Source organism: Hydra vulgaris, chromosome 01 (assembly GCF_038396675.1).
Source record: "Hydra vulgaris chromosome 01, alternate assembly HydraT2T_AEP".
Lineage (NCBI taxonomy): Eukaryota > Metazoa > Cnidaria > Hydrozoa > Anthoathecata > Hydridae > Hydra > Hydra vulgaris.
The window spans coordinates 70,178,520-70,197,500 of NC_088920.1; the positions used below are offsets into that span (position 1 = coordinate 70,178,520).

General features: G+C 27.2%; 1 protein-coding gene across 1 annotated transcript in view; it reads right to left on the reverse strand.

Moving 5' to 3' along the window:
- Positions 1 to 3,577: 3,577 nt before the first annotated feature.
- LOC100210861 (selenoprotein S) overlaps positions 3,578 to 18,981 on the reverse strand; it is a 29,081-nt gene continuing 13,677 nt past the window's right edge. The window contains exons 2-7 of the mRNA XM_065789057.1: positions 9,953 to 10,096; positions 5,622 to 5,728; positions 5,466 to 5,552; positions 4,184 to 4,247; positions 4,031 to 4,090; positions 3,578 to 3,896 (exon numbers count right to left, since the gene is read on the reverse strand). Of these exons, the coding sequence (XP_065645129.1) occupies positions 3,883 to 3,896; positions 4,031 to 4,090; positions 4,184 to 4,247; positions 5,466 to 5,552; positions 5,622 to 5,728; positions 9,953 to 10,096 (476 nt within the window). The 3' untranslated portion in view covers positions 3,578 to 3,882. The remainder of the gene's footprint in view (positions 3,897 to 4,030; positions 4,091 to 4,183; positions 4,248 to 5,465; positions 5,553 to 5,621; positions 5,729 to 9,952; positions 10,097 to 18,981) is intronic.

Below are 18,981 nucleotides of genomic sequence, written 5' to 3' on the forward strand. Positions count from 1 at the left end.
AAGTTACAAACTTACAACACTTATGAAACAGTAAATTGCATAATGATGGTAGGTACACGATAGAGCAATAGGTATACTAAAGAATGGTAGTTAGATACATTATACAACAATAGCTAAAGGACACTATGTAGGTAATAGGGAACTATAGCTACTAGAGTGCCATTAAAACAACTTTTTTAAAATATCTGCTTTCACCCTCTAAACGTGTTCTATATAATAAAATAACACTAGAATTAAACAATTTAAAAAAAAAATATTTTAAGGGGTAGACCCTTAAACATCAGACAGGTCCCTATAATTATCAAAAAATAGTTCTTCAAAAGTATATCATGTTGGGTCTCAATGAAGCGAAATTATTAAAATTTTTAAAAAATGATCATTATTTTTTTTTAAAAAAATATTATTTTAGATTTAACTGCGTCAAAAATGACATTTTTAAACTAAAAATTAAAAATATGCATTTAAACAAAAAAATTTTATTATAATTTTTTTTTCTCAATATCTTTTATAAAGTGATGAATATTTTCAAAACTTTTATATAATTTCGCTTCTTTTGAGATCCAATATAATATACTTTTGAAGAAATTTTGTTTTGATAATTATAGGGACCCGTCTGATATTTAAGGTCTTAAGCTACCCCTAAAAAAAATTTTTTTCTGAAAATTATTTAATTCCAGTATTATTTTATTATATAGAACAAATTTAGAGGGTGAGAACAGACATTAAAAAAAAAGTTTTTTAATGGTTACCCTAATAGATACATCTTTTTGCCGTTTTGAAGAATTACAAGGAAGTCTTTAGTGAAAAAGTTAGTGAAAATTAAAAAAATAATAATTCTCTCACAACTGTTGACAAAGTTGATGCGCACTATCAAGGATTTTTTAAGTTAAATAAAATCTTACTCCATTTTAGTTTCATATGAAGCTATTACTCAAGTATTTTACTTTATTAGAGCTTTAGCTTTTATTTCATAACAACTATAGATTTAATAAAAGATTTTTTGTACCAACTATACATAGCTCTTTAAAATACAATGTCTAAGCATTAGATTAATGGAATGAGTTTGGTAATATAGTTACAAAAAAATTCTACTTTTTACAAAGTTATTCTTGATACTTTTTCTTATTAACATTATCGACTTGTTTCACAGCGCAGCGGCCTTGTTTGTCAAGGTTAGTGTTTCGGAGTTATAGAGTTGAGAGAGGGTTATAACCACAATTAAGTAACCTCCTTGTCTGTAGTGGCCTTCTCGGCCTTGGAGGGATGAATTAACAAAAAAAAAAAAAAAAAAACAGAAAAAAACAACCGGTTTAAAAAGAACTTCATAGTAGAACATATTTATAGACTAGCAGCTAATAAACTAACTTTTCAATAAATAATATTATTTAAAATAACATTTATATTTTATACCAGTAAATAAAAGGTATAGCCTAGCAACTAATTAACTAACTCATTAATAAATACTATTATTTAAAATAACGTTTATATTTTATATACTCCACAACTAAACTCTTTTACATGGCAAAATATGCAGTTTTGTACTTTTTGTTTTGATCTCTAAAGTATTAAAAAATTAAGAAAATTATCTTTCGATTTCTCAAAATCTCTAATAAGTATCTTGCTAAAGCATGAGTAAGCCGCAGTATCGAATGCATCTAAGGCATCACAAAATCCCCTTAGATCTTCAGGAAGATCTAAAGGGATTTTGGTGACCTCCTTAGATCTCCAGTCTCCAGAAATAGCATCTCTAAGCTTATTTGTTAATCTCATTAATCTCTTAGTCTGGTTTCAAACTCCTACCTCAGACAGGTTTAGTCTGACAAGGAAATTCTTTTCGAGGAAGATTTCCCATTTTTTTTGTCCCCATCTTGTTGCCTTGTTATTCTTACAATAGATCAATTGTTCCCGTATTGACATGAAGTTTGGGTATATTGTATACTTCCATAACTTCAGTTTCACCATCTCCTGGCAAATGTGGTTGATTCTTGCAATTATAAAGTTTTTGATACGATGAGCCAGAATTGCATCCTCGTTTCCAAGCAAGAAAATTTACTGTCTAATGGATCCAAAGATTCGTTTATTTCCTGTAAAAAAAAACCAATCTACACAAATGTCCTCCGAATAATTTGATTTCTTGGTGATATCACCACTGAAGTAACTTGCCCTATAAGCAGTACCTATTTCAAACTTAAAGAAATCTCCACCTCTATCAACAAATCTTTTCACCCTAAGATTAAAAACTTCTTGTTTTCTTTTTAATCGCTTTTCAGGTGAATTACTTTGCATCTTTTACAAGAACAGCAGGCTCATTAAGAAGTATTCCATTAAAGGCCGATTGTTTTATATCATGAATTCTTTAAACCAAGATGTTAATGACTTTCGTCCAAACTTAATCCTAAATGCTTTTGATATTGCGACGATATCAGAACCAGACAACTTTCTATCAATCTTAATCGGCATCAAATCTTTGTGACTTCATTCTGAAGTAGGCTTTGTTGAAACAGCTAAAGATATTCCTCCTAATTTAAGGGATACAATTTCTGAATCTTCAAGCTTTGCTCTAATTTGAATTGCTAATAATTTTTCTCCTGCTTCTCGGTTCAGGGAGTTTTCAATCAATTGACAAAAGCGTGTGGAACCAAAAACCTTTGTACAAGTACGACCTCGTAATGAATCAATGAATTGAATAAAGCACTAATTACATACAATTACGGGCATTTTATTGGATCGTTTCTCTAAAACTCTTGGTCTACCCTCAGACTTAGATGGATTATCATTATTATAATTCGGTAAAACCAATGCTTTCATAAGTATCTAGGCTGTTACTGAAAGTGTTTTGTCTGCTTCTCGGTAGCATATACAGCAGTATTTATGACATCAAAATTTGTTACTACAAAATTAGGCATTTAATGTCACTTATATGCTTTTTATTGAACTAAATTAAAAAGCATACTTATATAATATATTATTATAATATTTTAGTTATATAGTATATAATATATTATAGCACACAAATAAAAATATATATATTATGAAAATTATATATTACCATTATTATATAATACAATGTTATAAAATATATTTATATTATACAACATGATATTATATATTGTAACTAAATATTGTTATATAATAAAGAACTAATTAATGTAATAATTAACCAAAAAATTAACAGTATTTATTATAGTTGATTTTATGAATTTACAATTAATTTATAATTTAAAAATATTTTTGAAAGGTTTCTAGTTTTTACCATTATTTTGTTTATTTTGTCGGTTTGTAGCTAAAAAAGATTAAAAAATTTTTTTGTGTTTAAATAAAATTGTTTAGTTAAAAAAAAGAAAAAAACACTATTATTTGATGGGATATGTTTTTCAAATTTGGTGAAGACTATACAAGTGCTTTGCTAAGGAAATTTAATTTGACCGTGTGCACTTTTTTAAACCTAAACAGTATTTCAAAACACCTAAAAAGCTAAACTCTCAGCAAATTTTATATTTTCCATGTTGTCAATTTCCAATTTTGCTTTACAAATAATTTTATCAAAAAGGTTTTAATAAAAACGAAAAAAAAAAAATTATATTTCTACAAGTTTTATTTATGATAAAAATAAGAAATTCACAACATTTACAATTACATAAGAGTTAGATTGTATATTACAGAATAAAATACGGAAATAAATTTTCTTCATATCAAAACAACAATATCAACTCCAAGACGATGTTTCAAGAACACTTTTTGTCATTGGGTATCATACGTGGTAAACTGGTAATAAACTGATCAATTAAGATATTTGACAACTTTTTACTGCAGTTACCATGTTGATTGATAAGCAGACCGTCCAATAGCACTTAGAAACTTGAACTAAGTGATTGATTACCCTCATCCACCACCCACTGAAAAAAAAAATATATTTATATATTTATAATCATGATTATAACTAAATATTAGTAAAATTAATTAAAAAAATTAAAACAAACTTAAATGAATTAAATTTGTCCTAAATTTTAATATTAAAACATCAACATACTTCTCCTTCCTGGTCTATAACTACACGAGCCTCCACTTGATCCTGTTAAAGGATTGTAATCTAAAGTCAAAAAGTTGCGATCTAAAATTAAATTTTATTTAGATATTAAAATTTGCAAAATTTGATTTAAATTATTTTTTTTATAATATTAACCTGGTTTCCTTAATTTTTCTTTATTTTTAGGTTTAATGTTTTCATGCTTTTCAACATTTTCATCCTGTAACAACAAAAATATTATCCAATAGCAACAAAAATAGTATTAAAAAATAATACTTAAATTCAAAAGCGCATAATAAACATACATAACAATGGTTTCGTAATAAAATTAGAAAAGCCCATCATAACCAAAATATAAAAATCTATATAAATTTACTCGTCATTCATCCAGAGTGTCTGCATATAAAGGGTACAAAGATAAATTTCTTCAAAAAAGATTAATGTGGACTTAAAAGATGAAAGGAATCTAGTGACATTATCAACATCATAAATCATTCATTTTTAAAATTGCATATATTTTATACTTATCAATGCTTTATATTCTATTATAGTCTATTCCACAAAATTAGTACACGCCATGTTTTTACTGTTTAAAGACTTATTTTAGCCTATTCAACAATATTGACATACGTCATGGTTTTACTGTTTGAAGACTTTTTTTTAGCATATTTTACACTGAAAATAAAACAATAACAACAAGCTTATTTATAATACTATGACATTTTTCAGTCTTGATTGACCGTATGTCTTGATTGCCTGACAATCAAAAATAATATTCACTCAATACTTGTTTAAATATACAAGATTAAAACCTTATAAAACAAAGAAACTTATAATTTAGAATTTACATTAACTAATCTTTTTTTTTTTAAATTAATATTGTAACAAAATTTTATGTAAAACTCATGGATGTATGCAGAACTTTTCGTGTTGTTTTCCTCAAAATAAAAGTTTAATAAAAAAAGTTTTATTCAGAATAATAAATAAATAAAAATAGATCATTGTTTCAAGTAAATAAATGACAATAGATCATTGGTTCAAATAAAAATGGGCGATGAGGAAAAACATTTTATAATTTTAAAATAAGGATGAACAAAAATAATTATCTATTTATATATTTATCTAAAAATCACAAGTTTTAATAAGCAGCATAAAACATTTACTTTAGTGTTTCACCCTATGCTATGTAATCTTATATTTTAGTGTTTCACCCTATGCTATGTAATCTTATATTTTAGTGTTTCACCCTATGCTATGTAATCTTATATTTTAGTGTTTCACCCTATGCTATGTAATCTTATATTTTAGTGTTTCACCCTATGTTATGTAATCTTATATAGAATGCTATATATATATATTAGTATGCTATTTCGATATTTTTTTAAAAACAAGTTCACCTAACTTAAAAAAAAAAAATGCTAATAAAAATCAATATAACCTTTGCTTTATATTTTGAATAATATCCTTTCCCTTCTTGATGGGCTTCCCATTCTTCTATTCTTTTCTTTCGTTTCTCTTCTTCTTTCTAAAACAATTGGTTCTGGATCATTATTAATAGCATTCTTTTTAAATGAATATTCTGCACAAAACATACCTGTTCTTGTTCAGCTTTCTTTTTGATACTATCTGCTCTAACTTTTTCTTGTAATCTTGTGCGTGCTTGTTCCACTAAAACTTGCATTTCATATGTTATATCAGGATCTAAAAAAATTATCTTTGTTTAAGAGAGTATATTAAACTTTATTATTAGTACATTCCTAATATAATTTTTTTCAACATAAAAGCATTTCATACATTCGGTAAATCATGTCCAGATTAATAATGTTGATAAAATTAAAAATGATAATGTAAAAAAAAGCGAGTTTATTTCATCTAAAAAAAATCATCAACAAAAACAGAAAAACAAACTATATAGGAAAAAAACTTCCAAAGTTGAAGTTTATGAAAAAAATAGGGTTGCAAAAAAAATTTACATTTTTAAACTGTTTTTGTAAAATAATGTACTAACTCTTGAAACTCTATAATAAATATCTTAGTATTATAAGTTATTACTTTTATAACGTAGTTAGTGACTATAGTGTTATAACTTTTGTATTTGTAAGTTTATTGTTTTGTTTTGTATTTTTTAACTTTTTTCTTAACATACTTAAGTTAATTTGATGCATGAAAACAAAGTACACCGTTTAGCATAAACTAATATTTTGAAGACCAGATATTTTTCCAGATATCGCAATTGGTAATTGTTTAAATTAATCTTTGTTAAAGCCGCAGGCAGCAGGCTGTTTTAGTGTGACATCATATCATCAACGCACAATTATAGTTGTGTATACATATTTATAATAAAAAAACTAACAAAATAAAATTCTAAAAAAAAATAAAACTAAAATTAAACTTGAAGATTTTTTCTGGTTTTATATTAAGCCAAACTCTTTTAAATAAAGTAACAAGCTACTTTTGATCAATGTTTATTGTTTTATCAAAATATTTATTCAAATTATAATATTATGTATAAATTAACTTGATTTTAAATTGAAAAGTAAAAAATTTTTATGATAAATAACTTCAATATTTTAAAATAGCTTTTAAGTAAATGTTTATATTTTGCAAAATGCAAAAAAATAAACGCAAAATAAAAATGAATAGCATTGTCATTTCTTTTTTATTTTCAAATAGATTTCAAATCATTTTATTCTTTGAAAATAAATAAATGTAATTTTTATTAATAAAATTTTTTTTTACTTTTTTTTGTTTACTCTTCTTAATAAACGTTTCTTCATAGTAAACAAAAGGAAAAAATAATTAAACCTTAGCAATTATAATTACGTTTAGAACTAAGATCTTTAAAACTTTGACCCTTTCTAAATATTTTTTTAAAGCTTCTAAATATTTTTTTAAAGCTTTTAAATTATTTTTTTTTAGTTTTTTATGTTGATTTTTTAATTTATTTTTTCTTTCAATAAAATTTGTTTAAAAAGTTTTAGTACTGTAATTTTTTTTTAAGTTTGCTCTTTAGTTTAGTTCAGCTTAGTTCTTTCAGAACTTTTTTTAAAGCGCATTTTTAAAGCACTTAAATTGTCGGAACATACAAACAACAATGGTCAAGTTGTCTTACTTTTGTTTGAAAATATTTTTTGTGTGGACAGACAAGATGTCTAACAGCACACCCTTCATGCATTACATTGATATATATCAGGCTGTTACATTGTAACAGCCAGCTATATATAATCAACTATAAATTGATATTTGTACTAAACCCCCTGGCAGCAGGCTATTTCAGTGCTTATCTAAACACGCATTTATATGTAAACACATTTATAGTTATATCTGTATACATAGTTAGACCTGCTCTTGCAGCCAACCTGCAACCATTATCACATCGTCCTAATGTTGCTTCTCTTTCTCTTTTCTATAAATAGTATAATGGGCACTGCTCTAAAGAGCAAGCGTCTTTTGTGCCATCTCCTAAAATCCATTCTCGTGTTACTTGTTATTCAATTAAGTTTCATCCTTATACTGTTCCTAAGTTCCTCAAAAAATTTTATTTTTCTGTTTTTTTTCCTCGGACATCAGGTCTTTAGAATTTGCTTCTTTACCTCGTTTTCTTGATTCATATAATTTGCAATCTTATATACATTATTTAAGTCATATTTTAAAAACCCGGAATATGTTTTTACTTTTTTTACTTTTAATTTCGCTTTTAGCAAAGTTGTTTCTTTTTTTTTTTTTTCAAATCTTTTAATAATTTTGATATGAGTAATGAGTGAAAAAGCTTAAAAAACAAATATATTACAAAAATATACACCTAAACTTGCATGTATGGATAATGTTTTGGATATCCGGAAAAGCTAAAAGTTGAAAAAAATATCCGGAATTCTGGAAATATCTGGAAAAAGATAATCCCTGAATCTTATAAGTCATTTGTCAATTGTTATTGTTATTAAACAATAACATAAACTATTTTTTTTAAATAAGTTTTATTATGTGTACCAATTTGAAAATTATTTAAAAAAATTAGATCAAAATATTTTCCAAAATGTTTTACTTTCATTGATGGACTTTAATGCTGGGGCTTCTTAAAACTAGCATTGCAATGTCCTTTATTGAACCACTTAATGACAATTTTTCTTTATTACAGCCACCAGTGGAAAAGTACTCATGAAATCCTTTGACTGTTGCCTTTTCACAAATATTGTCTGATGTCTTAGCTCCAAAGCATTTTTTATTAAATGATCAGATTTTTCTTTGTTTTGTCTCCTAACAATTTATTAGTTGTTAACATTCTTGAACCAAGATTTTCACCTAGTTTACTAAAATATTCTCACTGAATAATTTTAGAAAATTTCTGATCTGCAATTTGATGTCTTTTAATTCAAACTTTTATACTGCAAGCTACTCACCTGAACTATTTCTTATTGATTGAAATATATGGTATTTTAAGAGGAAAAGCCTGATAGGCAATGTGCATCAGGTAAAGAAGTTTGTTTAACTTGTAACTTTTTAGAAAGATGTTCTAGTTCTATCAAAACATTTAGCATGTTAAGTACATAGATCATCCAGGTCATATTTTAAAAAAATGGGAAATTGTTTAGGTAAATTATACGGAAAAAATTGGGAATTTGAAATATAACTTATCAAAATGAAATATAACTTATCAAAAATCTTTTTAATCTGACAAATTGGTAAAATATGTCCCACTACATTATTTACTGTCAACTCTAAACAGTGGTTGCAACAATGCCATAAAACTAAATTAGGAAACTGATTCAAAAGTAACCGGGTCACGCCTGCTTTTTTGCCAGGCATATTCGAAGCACCATCACAAGCAAAAGACCCAATTACATAATAATAAATTATTGTCAAAACCAAGATTATGTTAAATATGGGCCATGTCTAAACCATTTTTCACCTGTAATAACTTTAGTCTTTTTAAATCAGAAAATGGACGATTCCTTTTTGCAGTGTGATAAGCAGTACAAAATATGCGGAAGATAGTTTTGTGCTGATTGATCTGCAACATCTCTATAGTGTTTTTTGGACTGGAAAATAATTTTACAAGCTTTTATGTTTGCTATTGATAGGTTATGACTTGAAAGCTTTTTCCTCAATGATTGTTTTTTTTTCTTTTCTTTTGTTTCATCATACTCTTTGACGTTGCCAAGCATCCATTTGCTAGCCATATTTAATCCTTGAGTTTTTTTGGCATCTGTGTTATTCGCTGACTTACAAACAGAACAACCAAGACTGTTATTGAAACTGAGTTAGATTAACATGTACTATATATAATTCATTTCACAAAAAAAAATTTAACTATACTTTAATGAAAAAAAAGCCAACAATGGTCCTTTTTTGTTGTTATTAGTAACTTTTGTTTTAAAATACAAAAGAAAAGACACAATGTTTGATAATTATGGATTTTGTTTTTGAACATTCTACCACAAATTTTCAAGTAACAAGTTAATAACAGCTAAAACATTAGTTTATTTGAACTCGCTCATTCATTTACTCATTCATTCATTCACTCACTCATTCACTCACTCATTGCCGTTAACTTAATATTTAAAGTTTATTTATAGGAAAAAAAGTAAATAAGATTTCCTTTAATTTATTATATTACAGAATGCATCCCAGCCCATATTACACATTAAAAAAGGTAATGGGATGGTTTTCAAATTTTAAAAAATTAACATGATGGCATCCTGTCTCACTAACTATATATATACATATATATTTATTTCTTAAAAGTTTTATTAAATTTTAAAATTTATTAAATAAATATTAAAAAAACAATATATATATAAATATTAGACACTTGAGGCTTTTAATAGTTGCATCAGTAGTGTAGTACTGATAAAACTATGAAAGGCTACTATATATAACTAAAAATATAATTAAATACTTTTTTGAAAAGTAAAAAAAAAGGTTTACTTTTTTTCCTCTCCTCATCTTCTTTGAGATTCTGTTGTCTTTGCTTCCATTGAGAAAACCTTGAAGCATATTTTTCATATAAAAAATAAAATATAATTATCCCAAACAGAACAAACCAACCATATGATTCCAAATAAGAAATACCTGAAAATAAAATAAGAAATTTTGCAATTTATACAAAGTAGAAATTTATTCACACTTAGTTAAAACAATAAATTTAATTTAATTGTAAAAAAAAAGATTAATAAGTTAAGTTTTTTAACTTGTGTGTGTGTGACTAGGGCGTTGTTTCAAAACCTGATTAATGTATATTACTAATATTTAGAGTTTTTTAATTATATTGTGTTTTATTATTTTCAGTTAAATATGGAAGGAGGGAGGGGGGGGGGCATAAGGGATGTTATTAAGTATATTAGTAATATCTATTGCATTATTAAGTTAATAAATATGTGAATTTATAAGTGGTAAATTAAATTTTGTTCCATGTTAGAAATTCAAAATTTTTTAATCTTAAATTAAAGTGGAATTTTTTAAATGACTTGTAATCTTTATAGTTGCTCTACTTTTTTTTTCTACAAATAATAAAAATTTTTAACTTCAAAATAAGAATCCGGAGGACTTACAACTTTTAGTACTTACAACATTTTGCATATGGTCTAATGGTTTTATAGCCTAATTAAGATATTCTGCTTGAAGCAATTGATTTTTGTAAAAAAAGTTGAAAATTACTGGTGCCTTTCCTATAGTTGCTGCTAAAGCGAGATATAAGCTCTTTGTTCACTTGTTTAATATTACTACATGCATCAAGATTGTGGTAACACATGAAACCCATAATAGCAATATTATATTATATTGTACACATTAGCATTTAGCTAATTCCTAGTACTTCAGGTAAGACTAACATATATACTATATAGCTCTAGTTTATCTATTGAGAACTCTCTTAAGTTTACAATATTATACATGATTATAATTAAAAAAAATTTATTTATTCACATATATACACATATGTATATATATATAGGGTTCCCGTATCTTTGGATTTACCCGGAGATCTCAGGATTTGAGGCCAAAAAAAAATCTCAGGAGGATTTTAGAAAAAAACATAATCTCTTCTTTTTGAAAGTTTCTATCAAAAAACTTTTTTAAATAAATTTCAAGTATATATAGAATTTAAAAAAAAATTTAAATAGTTATTAAATGCAAAATGTTTTAATAAACTAAATTATTAAAAGGAAAAAAATTTTAGTCACTAAAATTTCACTAAAAGTACGTGTTGTTTGATTAATTTATTGAAAATTTTTAAACAACACATACTTTTTTCTCTCTACTGCACAATATTTAAAAATGCACGCGCATTCAAACTCGTAAACACAAAGATCGCAAATGTAAAACATCAGTTAATTAATAAATAATAAATTAAATAGAATGTCAAATCTAAACCAAAACGTAAAAAAGAAAAAGTATAGCTGCACTTTTAATGATGTCCTTCAAAAAAGGTTTTCTAGTTTTAAGAAAAGAAGAAATGATTGTGAAGCCAAATGCAAAATTGCTGGAACATATATTTCTGTTTCTCACAAGGTAAGAAATAATTTTAATTCAATTCTAAATTTTTTTATCTTAATCTTCACTCATCAAAGATTAAAAGGTCAAAAGTCATTTATATTTCTTCTGTAGACTAGATGTTTTACATTCAAATCATGTTTTTTATTATTAAAATATTGTTTTATTTTAGGTGCTCTGGGGATTTGAAATATCACTTAAACACAACAAAACACAAAAAATGTTTAAAATCAGTTGCACCTACAAGAACTCATTTTTACAAACTAAACAAGACAACCTTTTTCAAGATAAAGGTCTTGCTGCAGAAGGTACATTAGCATTTCATACTGCAAGTCATCACCAGTCTTTAAATTCGATGGATTGTGTCAGTAAGCTGCACAAAACTGGATCCTGGCTCAAAAATTGCTAGTCACTTGTGCCAGAACAAAAGCAGAGGCACTAATTAAGTAAGTCTTGTCTACATACACTCAATTGGCGTGACTATAAAAGATCTGAAAGACATTGCGTGTTTTGGATTAGCAAGTATGGTAGTAATTAAGGTTCTACCAAAATATTTTCTCTTTAATCCAGTGCATTGATCCAAAAAAAGAAGGTATCACAACTAAGGTCACTAAAATCAATGCCACTCCTGATAAGACAGATGAAACTGAGACTACATTGTTGACACTTTAAAAAACTTGTCAGGTCAGTTCAGGTTATCCTGCTACTGCTAACATGTAACCCAGTACAACCTGCTTCAAGTCCTGCTGCCTTGTAGGATACGCTTTTTTAGGCAAAGGCGAGGAGAAGCCAACTTCAACTTAAAACACCCCCTAAATTAAGGCGCTAGGTTGAGTAAAGGCAAGAAATGGTGTCTCTATAAAAATACTCATCTTGGGCAGATGTTAAATGCATTCGGTTACTGTCTTGTAGATGGTATCCTAGGAAAAGACTTAAGGGGTAAACAGATCCTATCTGTTGGCCAGCCTTGCACCCCTTCATTATCAATTAGGCTGGTGCAGATGTATTTTTAATACATTGTTTCCAGTTTAGGATGTTGAATGTTGGATCTTCTTGACTAAATGCATGGGTTTTGCAAGTGTCTTTGTTTTTATGAGAAGGCAACTCATTCTATTATCTCCTAATGAGGGAACAGCTCTAAAACTCAGTTTTATGGTTCTGAGGTAGCTCTCAGAGAGGTTGATTCCATCAACACCTAAAAAATATCAGAGTACTAACAGTGCCATGTAGCCCATGGAAGGTGTCCCTATTCATACTTATGGTGTGCATTGTCAAGGCCGCATTTGGAGCCCTTTGTTACGGCTTAGGGTTTATTATTAATAATGAGGCAGTTGCTTGGACTATTAAATGAATCGATGTATACAAAAACGTTTTAAGTCATAAAAACTATTTTTAAGTCAGACAACTTTAACTATGTATAACACATATATATATATCACAAATTTTGATATATATTTTAACAAATCTAATATTTAAAGATGTCAAAAAGCACCCAGATTTTTTTTTTGAATTCATTAAAGTAATAATTTTGGATTTAATAAGTTTTTTCTTGTTCCCCGAAAAAATAGTTTTTACGACTTAGAGCGTTTTTGTATACATCGATTCAAATAGTGTACTGAGTACTATTTATGCTTTGAGTCAAGTTCTTTGGAAAATTAAAAATGACTAAAGCACCAAAAACTATAAAACACAAAAAACCATCATCATCACCAAGTTCTCTAAACCTATCATTCACTAACATTCGTGGTCTTCAAAGTAACTTTTGTTCGTGGTCTTTAAAGTAACTTATTCATGGTCTTTAAAGTAATTTATTCGTTGTCTTCAAAGTAACTTTTGTTCTGTTGAGTCTTACCTCTTGCAAAGTTCACCAGACCTACTTGCTCTTTGTGAGACTAATTTGAGTACAGCTGTCTCATCTTGTTTTCTTAGTGTTGATAACAAGATGAGACAGCATCTATCGCCTTTCTCTTTCTTCTACATCATTCTCCCTTATCTCCAGACTGCACTCTTTTTGATGTTATTTCTGATTACATTGACCGAGCCCTTTCTCTTTATCCATCAGCCAATATCATTGTTGTTGGTGACTTTAATGCTCATCACACTGAATGGATTGGCTCTAGAGTCAGTAACTTTGGTGGCGCTTACCCCCTCAACTTTTGCCTTTCTCAATCTCTAACTTAAATAGCCAATTTTCTAACTGGCTTTTTAGAAAACCTGCATCATTTACCTTCTCGACTTGACCTATGTCTTGTTTCCAATCCTAGTGCTCAGTTTCTTCACATTTAACCTTAGATGCTTCTGATCACAGTTTGATCACTTTAAAACTATTATCTTATTCTCAACGATTCCAAGTCAAGCCTCACTCTTCTACATAGTTTTCCTCACATTATGCTGCTGCAATTTTCAATAAAACCGTTACTTCCATATCTATCAGCATAACAATTCTCCAGAAAACAAACGTCTGTTTACTATTGCTAGAAAGCATTGTAAAAGGTTTTGTCTAACGCCAAAGCCCGCTATTCTCAGATCATGAAATCTGGTATTTCATTACAAAAATTAGGCTCTTGTGACTTCAGGAGAATCTTTCACAGTATCAATAATAAGGGCAAATCTACTATTTCACCTCTCTTGTATGGCTCAGACTTTGTCACCTCACCTAAAGACAAAGCTGAATTGTTTGCTGAGAACTTTTCATCAATGCCATCTCTTATTTCTACTAGTTGTGTTCTACCTGATATAGCTGTCAAACAGGTTAATCCATTGCTTGACATTTGTATCAAGGTTGTTTTTGTTTTCTTATTTATAACAAGGATGTCTTTGTTTTCTTATTTAAATAGAGTTTTACAAATAAACCTAGCACTTAAGTTCTATTTTTAATCTCAGGAATTTGTACCTATTAGAAATTATATATCATTAATTTATATCATTAGAAATTTCTTTGATAATGATCTTAATGAAGCTTTTTTTTTGTACATATTCTAATGTATGTACAGGGTTGCAAAAAAAAAAAGACTTTTTTAATAAAAAAAAAACAACAACAACAAAAATGGCTTTTTTGGTTTTAACTCCTTTTTTTTTTTTTTTTAAAAACGACGATTAACCAAACTTTTCAATTAAAAAAAAGCATTAGTCATTTTACTTGAGTTAATTATATTTTCTATTAACATTACTGCTGTAATTCATTAACTAATACATCATTTAATGTTCTATATATAAAAAAAGCTTTGCCGCTTTTTCTACTCCTACCTTGTTTCTTAACTTGGAATGAATATGCCCTAAAGTCTAAAAAATTATTTTAATTCCAGCACTAGAAGTTGGTGTGTTTAACATACCTTCAATATCCATGATAATGCTGCAGTCGAAAGATTTTAGAGATTTCCACCAGATTCTATTGGTGATACATTTTTAAAAACAGATTCTCTACTCAAATAGCTTTTATCAAATGGATTTGGTTTTCAACTTGAATATTATTGATAACAAATTTTTAAATTCTTTATCTGAAAAGATCATGGCAGCTTCATTTTCATCTTCAGAAAGATTTCATACAAAATATCTGGATCTAGCGTGTTTGCAAGAAAATGAGTATCACTGACAACCTGAAGATATTTAGTTTCCAAAAAAAAATTTTCAGTTGATAAAAATGATAACATGTTTATCAGCTTATTAAAAATTTCAACAGTGTCACTTATTTTTGTTTAATCTCTTTGCAACTTATCTAGAGCAACTCCAATTGGTTTTGATACTTTCAACAAATATTGTGCATTGCTCTTTATCTGTATGCCACTTCTTTTTCTACTGATTGTGGGATCCAAGTCTCTATTTTTTTTCAAACATTGTGAAAATGATGCACCAGTTATTGATATATTTTTCAATTGATTCACCTACAGAATTCCAGTGTGTTTCAATAGGAAATGGAAATTTTGGTTCTCCACTTTCTCTATAATATGCTCCAGCTTGATGATTATTTTGTATATTTTATTATCTTGTAACACGTTTGCTCACATTTTCAATGTTAAGATCATTTGCTAAAAGATTTAGCATACAACCAGCACACTCATAAGTTATTATTATATCTTCTTCAGAAACCCAAATATGTTTACTTTCCTGCTGAAAATTTAAAGTTGTTCAAAAAAAATTAGTTTTGTTTAAACTGATAATTTTTTTATTGGTTGAAACCATGGTTTAAACCATTGGTTAAAATCATTTGATTTAAACCTATCAACCCTGTGTATGTATATCATGAGAGAATTGTTTATCTAGAGAAAGAAAAAAATAGTTTAGCCAAAAATATCTACATCCTAGAGGAAATTCTTGAAATTTTAACTGATGGAAAAAGTAATTACTTCGTACCTTTAAATGTTAAAAGTATTTTCAAGAAAATGAAAAATAATGGATATGGAGATAAATGTAGTGCTGTATTTGTTGAATTTTCTAATGCATGAGGGCTTAATTTTGTACCTCAATATGGCTCTTCCAATTCCAAGAGTTCAAAGCTTTCAGTTGGATTTTTCAGTTGGATTTCAACTGGACAGTATCCTAACTTGGATCAGGTTGAAGATCCTATTTTATTTGTAAATGAAAAAGCTCCTTTTCAAGTTATTGAATCATTGTACCATGAACAATTTTCTAACTTTGTTAAGTTTTTTAAGCCACAAAGAAGAGGTAAAAAAATTCTATGAAGAAGGAAAAAAAAAGGTATTTAATTACACAACAAGTTAAAACTTTCTAGCTATATTTGGAACAAGTATTTTAGTAACCTGCCAGAAAAATCCTGTGGTTCTATTGAAAAAAGATAAGTTCAACAAAAAGGTATAGTATGATCCATCTTTCCCTGTTTACACTTCTTGCACTGTTCCCAAAAATGGTCTGATGACAATGATACTGATAACTGATACAAGTGATTAGTTAGATACAAGTTATTAATTGCATGGTTCCCACTATTAAAGGTAAGGATTTTAGGGAGATTTAAGGAGATATTTTCCTATTATTTAAGAAGATTTGGTCACGAACAACAATTTTTTGAAAGAAAAAGTAAGGAGAATTCAGTAGAAAACGATTACATTAAAAACAGAATTTTATTTTTTTCAATAAATTTTAAAAATACACAGAAAATTATTATAAATTAATATATTACTTTACATATATTAAATATATATATAGAAATTTAGGTTTGCAAACTATCAAAGAACTATATAATTTCTACTTATTAATATGTAAAATTCATTCACTTTAATAAAATTTCCTAGATGATTAAAAGAATAAAAAATAAGGAGCATTTAAGGAGAGAAAATTTTAACTTTTATAAAGGTTATTTAAGGACTTGTAAGGAGGAGTGGGAACCCTGAATTAGGACTAGTTATGTAAAGGAGAACTAATGTGTAACTTGTAATCATACAGATTTTATCTTTTATTAGTCTTAAATATATTTAAAATATATGCTATATTTTAATAAGGATACTTTATGGAATATTTTAATATAGAATAATACAAAGAACATATATAATAAAAAATATATAGAATGGTATGTTTGAATATAGAATATGTAAGATTCTAATACAGACCGCACATAAACTTTGTAAGCTTTTAACAAAAGTTGAAAATTATTAGAGATGAAGGATTTTAAAAGTAAGTAAATGCGAGAGTATGCTATGCTTGAAATACAAGAGCAGTGATTAGAGAACTTCGTATCAAAGGACATGGTGATTCTAATATCCTGAATTGAATAAACAGTTTCAATATTGATAACAGAGTTTGATGTATAAGGATGAATAAGTATGTTATATCTTCCGTACCATAAGTGAAAACATTCGTTGGTTGCTATTTTTAGTTGCCAATCATTGGACCATGCCAAGATTTTTTTTAAAGTGTTTACAAGATCAATGTTGTTGCAATCATTCTTCGATTGATACAACTTAATACCATCTGTAAACAGCCTAATGTCACAATCTCCATTTGTTTAGAATTGCCAGCATTTTTTAACATTTCGTGGGTCTGCGATTTATAAAACCGAATTGATGTTGAGAAAAAGAGTGACTTTCTAACAGATAGTTTTTTATGGTTTTAGCAATGATTGATTCCATAACTTTGCAAACAATACAGGTCATTGAAATAGGTCTGTAGTTGGTTGGTAGAGAAAGGTTGCCTTTCTTAAATATTGGACAAATAATTGCTGATTTCCAAATTTTAGGTATAGTATTAGTGGTCATTGACATTTCGAACAAAATTGAAAGAGGAATGGCAATGGTAGTTCCAATTGATTTTAAAAATATTGGAGGGTTACCATCCAGAGATATGGAATATATATATATAATATTTGTATAAATATATTTTTTTAAATTTATATAAATATTCATTTTTTATTATAAATGTTTTTAAATTAAAAAAATTATATCCATTTTTTAAATAAACTACTTAATTATTTTTTCTTTTGTGCGATGAATCTTTTTTTAAACTTTTAAATGTGCACGTTTATTAAACAATCATCAGTTGCATGATGTTAAAAGTTAGTTGTTGTTATTTAAAAAGGATTTCGCATAATATCATATTATAAAAACCTTCATAATGAAAAATGATTCAAAGTTATTTATTCCAAACGTAATTTAGATAATCTTATCGTTATAGTTTATTATTTACTTTAGTTAAGTTTTAATTTTATTTTAGTTTAAGTTAAAGTTGTTTTTATTTTGTTTTTCGATATTTTTTTGCGAAGATTTATTTGCTCTTTAACGATAAGTTTTTTTTAAAGTTTCTTTATAGTTAATATAATTTTTTTGATGCATTTGTAAAACGCATACAAATTTTCAAAACATATTAACAGTCGTGGTCAAGTTAAGTAAAATAGTATTTGCGTGGTCTTATTATGGCGTGTATATATATATATATATATATATATATATATATATATATATATATATATATATATATATATATATATATATATATATATATAAATATATAATATATATATATATAAATATATAATATATATATATATATATATATATATATATATATATAAAAATATATTTTGAATAGAAATTAATATGGCAACCACTAGTTCTTCTGCTGTGGTGTGGCTTGTTGGTAAACCTACACAAACTCTGTCGACTGCCAGACTTTCTTCAAGAGGGGATGTTTTTCGGAGTTTGCTCTTCCATTGTATAGAAGAGAAACAAGAAGTGAAAAAAAGTATTCGGGCAACAATTGAAGCAGTTCTTGTTATATGGGAGAGAGGAAGAATTCCAACTCAAAGAATTGACAATGCAGAAAGAAAGTTAAAAAAACTTTATGACGAATATCTGTTGCTGAAATAACACCGACGATCAAAATTGGACAGTTGTCAAACGAAAGAAGGACTTTTCCATGCTGACCTTGTAGAACTTTTTGATATATCAACCAAAAATGCATCAGAAGTTATGAAAAACGATGAAGATAAAGCATTTTTACATCAGCAGCAAGAAGATCCA